Source organism: Apostichopus japonicus, chromosome 9, assembly GCF_037975245.1.
Source record: "Apostichopus japonicus isolate 1M-3 chromosome 9, ASM3797524v1, whole genome shotgun sequence".
Taxonomy (NCBI): domain Eukaryota; kingdom Metazoa; phylum Echinodermata; class Holothuroidea; order Aspidochirotida; family Stichopodidae; genus Apostichopus; species Apostichopus japonicus.
Window position 1 is genome coordinate 12,337,501 of NC_092569.1, and position 12,567 is coordinate 12,350,067.

The 12,567-nt window shown below is 39.9% G+C and overlaps 1 protein-coding gene and 1 long non-coding RNA gene across 2 annotated transcripts in view; one reads left to right on the forward strand and one right to left on the reverse strand.

Annotated features, from left to right (window-relative positions):
- LOC139973765 (uncharacterized) overlaps positions 1-5,003 on the reverse strand; it is a 5,601-nt gene extending 598 nt beyond the window's left edge. Inside the window, exons 1-3 of the mRNA XM_071980628.1 lie at positions 4,558-5,003; positions 1,594-1,844; positions 577-888 (exon numbers count right to left, since the gene is read on the reverse strand). Coding sequence (XP_071836729.1) covers positions 577-888; positions 1,594-1,844; positions 4,558-4,627 — 633 coding nt within the window. The 5' untranslated portion in view covers positions 4,628-5,003. The remainder of the gene's footprint in view (positions 1-576; positions 889-1,593; positions 1,845-4,557) is intronic.
- The window catches only part of LOC139974313 (uncharacterized), a 52,662-nt gene that overhangs the window by 18,384 nt on the left and 21,711 nt on the right, over positions 1-12,567 (forward strand). The window lies entirely within an intron of this gene.

The following is a 12,567-nucleotide window of genomic DNA, read 5'->3' on the forward strand; positions in this document are numbered from 1 at the left end:
TATTCAATAGTAACCAATAATAACATGGAAACTTATACGGAAATGTAAAAATCACTTAGTCAAGGTAAACTATGAAAAGTCGTAATACACAAAGTTACATAGCTGGAGATTTACATAATGTTGAAAATAAAATCTTTTTAAGAAAAGTCTTCCAGGAAAGAACCTGGGAACGAAAAACCAAACAACCTAACGACAGATCAGCTCTCAACCCTAGCCCCCTTTCTCGAGACTGTGAATGTGTGATCATCTTCAGGTGTGTATCACGATTCCCCTCCAAGGGGAAAAAAGATACTACACATGATCTTAGCCAAAGGCCGAGAAGCTGATAAACGAGAATAGCCACTGCAAAATTTAAACAAACGGGACCATGTCTCCAGAAGCTAGCTAGATAATGGCTACAATATAACTTTTTTTGCACTGTCAACCCAGAACAGTGTGGCAATAGGCAAATATAAGGACAAACAACTCTTAAAGGGCAACATTGCATGAGGATCCCAAATGAAGCATTCCGGACATGACATTCACGATTGACAGACAAGTATTATTAATACAAGACGATTGAAGTTATTTACTCACCGTCCAGCCACCTCCCGAGGTAGCCATATCACAGTAGACTTCAAATGGTCCTCTTGTCCAGTTTTTCGGCGTGATCAGATAAGTACCATTTTCAACGAATCCAGCATTATGGTAGTCAGCGCAGTCGAGAGCCAAAGTACAATTTAATCCGTTACCATAGAAACCATCGTCACAAATACATGGTACATCGTTGAGATTCTGTTGTTGGCATGTTGCATTATCGCTGCATCGAAATTCGTAATCACACACCAAGTCTCCCTGACTACATACACACCGCATCGAACATTCGTTGTTTATGAAGACTTCCCCCTGCTGCAGGGGAATGATAAAAGGAAAGGCCGTAACCTAAATTGTGTGTGTGTGTTTAGTATAAAATGGAAGGAAGAAGCGTTTAGTTCGATTACCAAACCTATCATGGAAGAGCGAAAAGATCCTCATATGAGTCTTCTTACAACAGGAACCTTTTTTTACATTGTAGCACCCGCGCATTCTTTAATTGACCTCTTCATATTATAGGGAGAAAAAAGCCTGCGATTAAATACCCACAATTGGTATTGATGGGGGGGGGGATGGGGTGGGGGAGGGGAAAGATGATACAGTCATTTCAGCATTAAGGGAAGAAGAAGCTCACACTTTACTACTTTCCCCAATTTCCAAGTAACATGGTACCATATGAAAAGATCAACTTCGAAAATGTATGTGAAATTATGTTTTCGTTTTAAACTGTTATGACAGCCACACGGGCATTTATAGATATTTCCCATGGATTCTGGAAATATCGCATCAAATGTTATAAGTGACAATTATTAAACATATGTGCCCCCCCCCCCTTGTCATATCCTATCTTCATGAGAGGGACATGCAGTTGGTCGTCAATAATGTCCACGATCACCAACATCTTAATTATGTTTGGCTGATGCGGTTGGACATTTTTTAAGCCAGTTTTAACGTAGATATTATTATTGATTGTGATTGAATTTGAACAGTCTGTTAATTAACTATATAAATTTAACTTACTTGCAAGATCCCAACGTCTTCAACATAGCATCCGCAGTCTTCAATGGGAACACAGTCCTCCCCGTTCATCAAGAATCCATCCGGTGGACAAATGCAGATGTCAGAATCGGTACAGTTTCCGTGGCAACCAAAAGGGTCTACACAAGTTCCCAAACAAGTGCAGTTTCCCACTTCCATGTTCATAGGGCATTTACTTATTTGAGACTGTTGCGAAGACATTTCCTCGAAAGTACATAAATCTATCAGAGGAGCTATGAAGAGATAAACAAAGAGGGAATCCATTGTTTCCATCATTTTACAATATATATATATATATAGGAATAACGGAAAAACTGTTAAACAACTATGCTGCATTTAGAGAAAGGCTGGATCTCGAGTGAGATACAATAATTGAATTAGGTAAGTGATTGGAAGTAAAACAGCCAATGTTTGGTTTTTGCAGAGCTTTCGAGCAAAACTAGCTCTTCTTCAGTGCATGATCACCGAAAGTGACAAGGAGTAGCAGGAATTGAAACTGTTTTATAGAGAAGATGTCGGCATGGTTGTAAAGGCAAAGCGACTTACTAATTTCTGCTGAATAGAGCAGAAGTATTAGAAATTCGGATTATTTTAATCCGATTCCGTCGTAATTGTAAAGGAATTGTTTTGGTTTATCTGGGACGGCAAATCGTTTCTGATGTTTAAACCGAATGGTGCCGTGGTCTTTAGGTTTAGTTCCCAGAAATTTTCTTTCGCTTTCCTAGATTTATCTGTCCAAGAGTCGTTCTGGTCAATGGCAATAACACGCAAATTCTCAATTGAATGGTTTTGGAGATTGAAGTGATTTGCAACAGGTTGGTAGATCTTTTTTGTTTTGATCGCCGATCTATGTTGTGTCATTCTCATTCTAAGAGTGTTTTTTGACTCTCCAATGTATTGTAAGTTACAAATATTGCAGTAGATGAGGTAAATGACATTTTTGGATAGGCAGTTAATTTTGTGCCGAATTTGGAACGTGCGTTTGGTTTGGTTGCTCTGAAAGGCCCCGGTCGAATCGACAAGTAAGCACGTTTTGCAATTTTGTGTACAGGGCGATGATCCTGTAGTTTCTGTTTTGCTTTCCCCTAATGGGGTGTCATCCCGAAAGGATGCCCGAACTAAGATATCCCGTAGGTTGCTGGGTCTTTTGAAAGCGATGACAGGTAATTCTGGGAATACTGATTTCAGGCGTTCGGTGCCTTGAAGCAGGTGAAAATTCTTCTGAATGATATTGGCCAGTGGTGGGAGACCAGGGTGGAATTCAGTAACCAATGGTACCCTTTTGGAACTGGTTTGACGAGTTTTGTACGTCAATGTTTCGGTACGGGGTTTGCTTTTAGCCTTTTTGATGGCATTTTCAATAGTACCCCGAAAATACTGTCTGTTTAGGAGGTGCTGTGACAGTTCTTTAGTGCGTGAATCAAAATCGACTTCAGAGGAGCAAATGCGTCGAATGCGCAACGCTTGACTGTACGGAATATTTCTGGTACAGTGACGTGGATGGCAACTGCTTGGTAAGAGGTAGTTGTGCTTGTTCGTGGGTTTATTGAACAAGTCTGTTTTGAGTGAACCATTTTGTAGGGTCACGGTGGTGTCCAGAAAGTGAACGCCATGTCCAGAAAAATCAGCAGTGAATTTGATAGTGTGATGAAACGAGTTTATGTCATCAATGAAGAGTTTTAGATTAGCCTCACCATGGGTCAATATCATAAAGATATCGTCAATGTAACGTAACCACGTGTGTGGTTTCAAGTTTTGTCGAGATAAAAATTCTTTCTCGAGGTTTCCCATAAAGATGTTGGCAAAAGACGGTGCCATTTTGGTACCCATTGCGGTGCCATGAATTTGGAGGTAGTGTTTGTTGCCAAATACCAGATTATTGTTGGTCAAGATAAGTTGCATTAATTCGGCCAATTCTTTCTTCGTGGGGGTTTTGCCACGTATCGGTTTGAATGCTTTTGTGCAGGCCGAAATGCCCTCTTCGTTAGGGATATTTGTGTATAACGAAGACACATCCAAGGTTACTAACAGAGAAGATAAGGGAAGATTTTTTATTTCCCCAATTTTCCGGATGAAATCCGTAGTGTCCTGCACATAGGACGGTAGGGCCGAAACGAGAGGTTGGATGAGGAGATCCACGAATTTGGAAATTTTTTCAGTCGCTGTGCCATTACCCGATATTATGGGCCTCCCGGGATTGCCTTCTTTGTGAATTTTAGGCAGAAAATAAAAGCGACCAGGTTTTGGGTCGTTTTCCAGGAGGTTTTGGCCTAACTTGCGGTCAATGGAACCGTTAGAGACTATCTTTTGGATGACTCTTTTCACGTTTTGTGTGATTTCTTGAGTGGGATCAGAATCCAGGAGTTTGTAGTGTTGAGGGTTGCCGAGTAGTCTGTCGGCTTCCTCTCTGTAGAATTGTTTGCCCATAGCGACAATTGCAGAACCCTTGTCGGCTGGCTTGATGACAATGTCATCGCGCTTCCGCAGTTCATGAATGGCCTGTCTCTCAGTTTTGTTGAGATTGTCGCGGAAGTCTGGGGCGGAGGTGTGTGTTTTGACATATATATATATATATATATATATATATATATATATATATTTATATATAAACTTACTTAAATATTCATGAATGAAATTTAACTTCAGTAAAAGGGAATAATATGAAACTGAGATCAGATACGACACGAATTAACCATCCTCTAATATAACGGCCCAGATTGAAACACCGAACTATCACACGCTACAATGATAGTGAACAATGAATTGCACTGTTGCAGTGTGCATAATAATACTACGCGGAATTACCACAAGGAATCTATGAAAGTCGTGCATTATATCAGGCCACCGAGAAAGTCAGTTTAATTGAAACATCAACAAATTAGTGGACATACAATGGGCCTCTATATAATAACACACTCTACCGCATACAAATATAATTTTACTTACCTACGGCATCAACTACACTGCATAACGTTAACGTCACGTTCAGCAGTATAGAAAAACGGCTACTAGTCATCTTATGTTCAGTGTGTAACTTGTCTGACAGTCTTAACACTATTGAAACCTATTCAATGAACTAAGAAGTATCTGTGATAGCGATACGAACAATTCCATGTGAATCACGATCTGAGTGTGCTTGTTCGCCTCTTGTTTCTAACTTCAGATAGCACGATCAACCAGTTATTATCATTTAATATTGCGTTCAAGTCACAATTTCCAAACTTTGCAATAATACTTTTGATCGACAAGACCACCTGCTTGTTTTTAGTTTTTCGAAGGAAATCAATTCACGAAGCTCAGTTACTCGTAGTGGTAAAGAATGTTATCGATTAATTTAGATTTGATAATTTTGAAAGTCTAGTGGATTAAAATGAAAGTTGAAACGCACAATGCCTTTATTCATGTTAGTGGGTTCCTCTGGAACAATAGTCTGCAGCAATATTGCTACATGTATTTTCTTTCTAAGAACATTTCCATTATAGCGTCTCCGATGCGAGGCTGCAATATCGCCAATGTGTGAGGGCGTTCGTACGAATATGTAGTACTGTTACGTGATAAAATTACATGACCGGTGACCCCTTTTCCATTCACCGAGTATATATATATTTGGGCACTTCATTTGGGTGTTCTCAGTGTATTTATTGTAGTGCGCGTGCGCCCTACAATATTGGCATAAGTGAATGAAAACTACATGACTGGACGTTGAAACTTAAAAGTTTCATATAGTCTCTGTACATTTGCAGTTTCAGAGGCTGCAGCTGCGTAGCCAACTTATTCTGAACCTGTCAAGGCGCTCACAAGCGCCCTCACTTTGTAAGTACCTATATGACTTACTCCCTGGTGGGTTGTCTGCTCAAAATATAACACCATGAACAGCAGAAATATTCTTCCTTATACTGCAAGTACTCCACACTCACTACAATACTCACTCACTCACTCAGTCCCATGACTGTGATGTTGTCGGGGAGACATAACGGTTGCAGCTGACATCGTCCTCCATGCAGATTTGTTAGCAGCAGTGGCGAGCAGGTCTGGCATGTCCAAGCCGGTTCAGTCCTACACGTTGTCGGACCAGTTTCTCCTCTGACGTCCTCGTCTGCGACCGCCCTCAATGCCCTGGAGTATTACATTGGAGATGCTATCATGCCTTGTGACGTGGCAAAACCACGCCAATTTCGGGCGTTTGACTGTTGACAGGAGTGGTTCATATGGGCCCACCAGGTCTCACGGTCTTACGTTGGTCTTACGGTCGGTGTATAGATGCGGATCTTTGCAAAGTTCTTCCCTTAATATTGCAAGCACTCCACGCGCACTACGATACTGCGTTTTTGCAAAGTTCTTTCTAATACTGCATGCACTTCACATGCACTACAATACTGCGTATGTGCAAAGTTCTTCCTGATACTGCAAGCACTTCACACGCACTACAATACTGCGAATTTGCAAAGTTCTCACTGATACTGCAAGCACTTCACACGCACTACAATACTGCGTATGTGCAAAGTTCTTCCTGATACTGCAAGCACTTCACACGCACTACAATACTGCGTATGTGCAAAGTTCTTCCTAATACTGCAAGAACTTCTCGCGCAATACAATACTGCCATTTACAGGCATATGCAGATCTAGTTGTTTTTGCATTTTCTGAGATGTTTAGATAATCATCTAAACATTTTGACCTACATATGCAGAATATATCGGCAGGTTTTGTTAGCAATCGACTCCAACCACCAGAATATAACTTTAAGTGACAAACTGTGAAGGGTATTGGAACATCTTAGCCAACTGAACAATGGAAAGCACCAATTAATCTTTAACTGACGTCTAAGTGTGACATCATCAATAAGAAACAGAGCTACTAAACATCTAATGTGGTCAAATAAATCACCTTTAAACGGCCAATTTAAAATTATTAAAATTGGATGCTAATCTTCAGAATACTATTCATGCACCTTATCAACCTTAATACTGGAAAAATAACCCCCAAAATGGAAATGTAACTAGGGTTACAAAAACCTAAGGACATTTAATGGCGTGCGCAAGAGTGAAGTAGGGAGTGTCCATGCATCCCACCTCCGTCAAAAGTCGGAGGAGAGGGACGTTCAATCAGGGAAGAATTAGATCATTACGAGTCCTGTCACAGGATGACCTTCCATTAGGTTAAAGTCCCCTACCTTAATCAGTCGGATGATGTTTGAACTTTGAAATTATGACCAGTATTAAACGTAAAGGACATTTAATGACGTGCGCATGAGTGAAGTAGGGAGTGTCCATGTATCCCACCTCCGTCAAAAGTCGGAGGAGAAGGACGTTCAATCAGGGAAGAATTAGATCCTTACGAGTCCTGTGACAGGATGACCTTCCATTAGGTGAAGTAGGGAGTGTCCACGCATCCCACCTCCGTCAAAAGTCGGAGGAGAGGGACATTAAATCAGGGAATGATTATTTCAATACGATTCCTGTCTCAGGTTGGCCTTCCATTAATCAGTCGGACGCTGTTTGACCTTTGAAATTATGACCACCTTTCGAGGGCCAATACTAACGATTTTTTATTCATTCGAGCATACATCCGTCCGTCGGCGGTCATCATTTCACATTGTATACATGAAATTAAAAGAGGCCCTTTCTTTTCTCAGTATTCATAACCTTGTAAATTGAAACTTGTCCTCGAGACTGTATCTATATACTGCTCGTAAATATACAGCTATAAACACAAATGTATATATTATGGAACAAGCAATATTCAATGAGTATAAAAAAAGCACAATCATCTGTAGATGAGCGAACAGCTGAAAATCACAAACAATGTCCATTCGAAGGCAAAGACGTGATCATTTGCAATAAAATCATAATATCTTCAATAATATGGTAAAATCGATTTTCTTTGCTTTAATTTCAGTTTTTAAAGAACTCGCTCTTCTTAATAAATTTCAGTATATTCAATGTGCTGATATTATTATTCAAGCTATAATATTAGGCGGTACCTTGATTAGAAATTTTGCACATCTCGGTATCAATTTTATGAGTTTTCGATCGCTCTTCATGGCGAAAGGGAAGATTATTCTTTCCTAAGGTGAATCGATTTTTTTTTTGGCCCGGATCGATCATGTGTTCATGCACTTCGAGTACGTTATGACCAAACATCTTTTGATTAACTCTGCATGTCTCAGCAAATATTGCTTTTCATCTTTCAACGAATGATTAGAATGACCTATACACCTTTACCTCTCTCTCTCTCTCTATATATATATATATATGTTAACGACTTTTGTGACACAGTTTGCACTACAAATATTGACGATCAATTTCAGTTATTTGAATAATAACATAATGTAATCAGGTAGGTGTCACAGAGAGTAAATAAATAAATAAAACCTGCTGGGAATGAGCGTTGGACCCGCCGCCGCCAATATTATCAACAAATGAGGGCAAAGTAGTATACCAAAGCTGGTATAGTCTAGTTTTCATCGACAAATTTCTGAAAACATAACACCTGTGCATATTTCGGTAAGCAAATTTTCGAAATCAGAATGATGTCTTCTATCAACCCCGAGGAAGCCATTCTGAAAACCAAAATAATATCTTTGACGACAAATCATATTTAACATATACCTAATGCATATTCAGCACTGTGTAGCATCAGTGTTATAAGTAAACGGAGAACATCTGCAACTCATGTTTATCTTAATGTCTAACGTGTTTAGTAAAACGATTCAACCGCAAGGCACTAAAGTACGTAGTATATTATGATAAGCGGAGACGATCATCTCAACTTCGTAGCCGTTCAATGACTTGTTATTAATTTTATTGGCTTAAAATGGAACATTTCAATCGATAATCTTACGTCCATGGTATAGTTTTCTCATCGATATATGATCCTTCTCAGAATAAATGTGTTATTCCCCTTTCTCTGGTCCTTTTGTTTCAATTATTTCAATTGTTTCAATATACGAAAAGTTTTCGTCTTTCTCCTAAACGTAATCGATTAACTTTCATCTCAAATTGAGAAAAAATAACGTCATATCGTAAGTCTACTTGTATTCATTTAAAAAAAAAAAGATGTAGGCATAAAACAAAGGTTTAAACTGGGTATATCGGTTTCCACTACTGGAACTAATAATGTAAAGCAACAAACAGTACTATTACATATTAAAGATAAACACATCACAAAAAAAAATCCAATTCACAAACTATTTCGTCCTTTTGGGACATATCAAATTTAACAGAAGTTTTCTGGTGTATTTATCTTTAATCGTTTTCCTTTGTACCACCTGCAGTCGTTCTACGGGGGAGAGGTTGGGGGAGCGGTGGGGGGGGGTTAAAAAGTAATCTCCTTGGTCCTAGTGTGTGTTTCCTACTTGAGTAGACCGAGATCAGTCGGGTTGTGTGCTGCGGCCAGGGACGTAGCTAAGGCCTGATGATTGGGGGGGGGGGGGGGTGTAGTGGCTGAAATTCCAACTGGATGGGTTTTGGAGCCAGAAAATTCCGACTGCTGCCTTTTACCCCCCCCCCCCCCCCCCCCCACCCCCGCACTAATCGTCAACGATACGGTCAGTTTCAGTCAGACACCCCATCTTTCGCGACTGCACTTATGTTCCGAACTTTTTTCGATACATTTGTACCTTATGGGGCAAAGTTTTTGCTTATGTTGTGGCACTTTTAAGCTTCCATAGATTAGCATTGGCGTTTTAATTGTATACCATAGAGACAATATATATCCCAACGACGTAGCCAGGAGTTTGAAAGAGGGAACACCTTTTGCGATTGTTATGGGGGAGGGGTCTAAGGGGAGGGGGTTTCCCCTTCCCCTTTGAGATATTTTTGAACAATTGAAGGTCCTTAGATGCGATCTGGTGCAATTTGTTGCCAGTTTCATCATTATCATATGATATCATATTATCAGCAGATTTTGTTTTCCTGTTTGAATTCTTTTACATGTTCTTTTACATAATATATCAGAAATACATTTGACGAACTTAACTGATGGACAATATAAACTTTCATATTTTGTAAGACAGCCAGATGTGCAGTGGCCTAAAAACAAATATCGTTATCGCCGTGTATTAGCAGTGTAATAACAACAGTTTTTAAACATATTTTTCGACACTGAAAGGGGGGAGCAGTCGCTCCCCTGCTCCCCCTGGCTACGTCCCTGTATATCCTGAACTTACTTGAAGCAAGCGAACAGGGTCGACCCACCCAATAGCAAAATTAATACATAAATTATCCGAATTGAAGCTGGCGAACGTTGTATTTTTTTTTAGAGTATTCAAAATCGTACGAAGTTTTGTATGGTGGAGTATAAGGATCGCGAGATACAATTTCTCAATGTGACGAGTAAACGTGGTAAATATGACTGATTAAAGGTCAATTTTGATCGAAAATTTTATGTCACTCACAAATTACAAGAACATATGAAAATAAAAGTGCGACAGTCAGAAAAATTAGAGTGCGACAGTCGGAAATTCCGAATTGAAGCTGGCGACAGTCGGAAATTCCGACAGTCGGAAATTCCGACTGTCGCACTCAAATTTTCCAACTATCGTAATTTTTACCAAGATTGGGGGGGGGGTGAGACACCCCCCACACCCCCCTCTAGCGACGTCCCTGGCTGCGGCAGGGGGATTTGTATCACATTCTTTGTGATATGTAGTTATTTCGGTGTAACAATTCTTTGCCATCGTTTGTAAACATGTCTGGAATTAGAAGGCTTACTGAACATTCATTTATGAATGTTCATAATATGTGAATACCAGTCCGTAGTTTATGCTTTACGTCAGTGGCTGTACGATATGGAGTTTAAGCCTGCACTAGCTTAATGGGTCATGAAACCTGTAGATTACTATGTTACTTGAGGATTGGTAGTAGCAATGTTCTTCTGATTGGGCATCTGATCGGCAACGGGGAGTTTTGAATTGTAAATATTAATTTCGCATGCCTCCTGCACATAAGGGATCAACGGCATATGTATACTTGAAACAACCTTTATGATACACATGATGCAGGAGTCACGAAAGAGGCTGTGGCACTTGGGTAATTTGAGAGATTATACACACTGTGTCCTCCTATCCCGACAACTAAGTTATAGCAACTAGGTTATGTTTCCAAATTCCAAACATTGGCAGTTCCTCCACTTTGTTATGTCTTTCTTAGTAATTGAATTGGATCGGTGAGGGGGTGGGTGGGTTTGGTTTGTGTTGATAGGTAGGGGAGGGGGACGACCGAGAACGAGTTTTGACCAGAAAGGGATTTAATAACCATCCTCTATCTCCATTATTTGACTTACATGTTACGTCATATCCTTTACCCGACTTCCACGAATTAGCTTTCCTGTCTTTTAATGGAAAAAATTCTACCAGTGGAAAGCTTAAGACTGCATGGTGTTTGTTATAATTTCTCAACATGTGTTACATTTATGACCAGTCACTAATTAGAATTAACTACAAATTATTTTTAATTAACTACAAACTCCAGACCTGCTTCTACGCGTCAGCAGCCTCAGAAACCTATCTTTGAAGCAACAAGTATCTCTGTCCGTATCAGCCGCACAGGTTGTCACGTTCACGGTAGCATATGCCAATTAAAAGCCCAATTGACCAACAGTGATTAAGTAATGTGTTCTCTAACTCTTGATCAGGGGTGGACAACCTTTTTGAATGAATGGGCCAGATATTAGGAGTGGAAAGTTGACCGGGCCGCACCTAACCAACGACCTGCTGTTGATTTCAAACCTTTGATTCCGAGGACTTTCAAGCAATAGGTGTGTGTACTTAATCTGTATTCACAATGTCAATACAGTACAGTTGATAATTAATGGGGAAAATAGCATCATAATAGCAACATTAGTGCCGATAAATTCTAAGCAGCTAGCTGTTTTTTTTGTGATGATGTAAAATAGATTGATTTCTTTTTCTTTTTCTTGAGATATCTCACGGGCCGAAAAAAAATCACAGGCAGGCCGCATGTGTTGTACGTTGCCCACCCCAGCTCTGGATAGCTGACGAGTTGGTCATTCATAGCACCATCAATTTTTGCTAGCAATATCTATAATTTATCTTAGTATCCACACTAGTTCTCATCTTTGTATATTGTGTGTCCATTCATCGTCGATAATTGGGGGGACTTCATCGTTTTATTTCACATATCAAGTATAACCGGACTCATTCAATCTAACTTTAGTTTGGATCCTCAACTTCGTACCTTCAAGCGATGAAATATCAACGCCAGCCTATTCCTACTAGAGTGTTGAACTACTCAGCTTAGGCTAAACAGCGGCAGACATTTTATCTAAAGATGTAGCTAGCTATAATTCGCGATAACATATCTCTTCATATCTGCATTTTATCCGGTTCGTAAGTTAGCTAGTCCTTGTTACATTTTATCTGTGGATACTACTATACTTAGTGGACTTAAAAGTTACTGCAGAGGATTTGGTACTGGGGGATCTCTTAAAACTCACTAATCGATCACATATTCATAGACAGCGCCATCTTTTTGAGAAAGCTCGTTGTGCTATACATTCATACCAATAGTAATTTGGCGAATTACCGCCATTCTAATTTCTCGTTTGTGAACAGGTAGAGTAACCAGATGTTTCATCTGCGGGCTGAGGGGGAGGGAGACAAAGAGTTTCAATGGGTGGGGGAGGCAAGTTTTGCGCTCTACAAGTTTGGTCATTTTAGGTACTTTTGCAGTATGCCCCATTCCCGAACACTTGAAACCATGGTAACGGTACCGTTAGGAATGTTTCTTTACCCAAATTGAACAGTTTATTCCTGAGTTCCATCAGCTAAATTGTTGAAGACATAGTGCAAATAAAAATATGAACTTGGTATATTGTAGGGAAGTCAACCGCGTAGCCAGGATTTGTTCTTAGGGACTCGGTGAAGCGGATTCAATTTATTGACCTGTCAACGAATACGCTTTGCGCTATCTGCGTGGGGTCCGGGGCCGCGA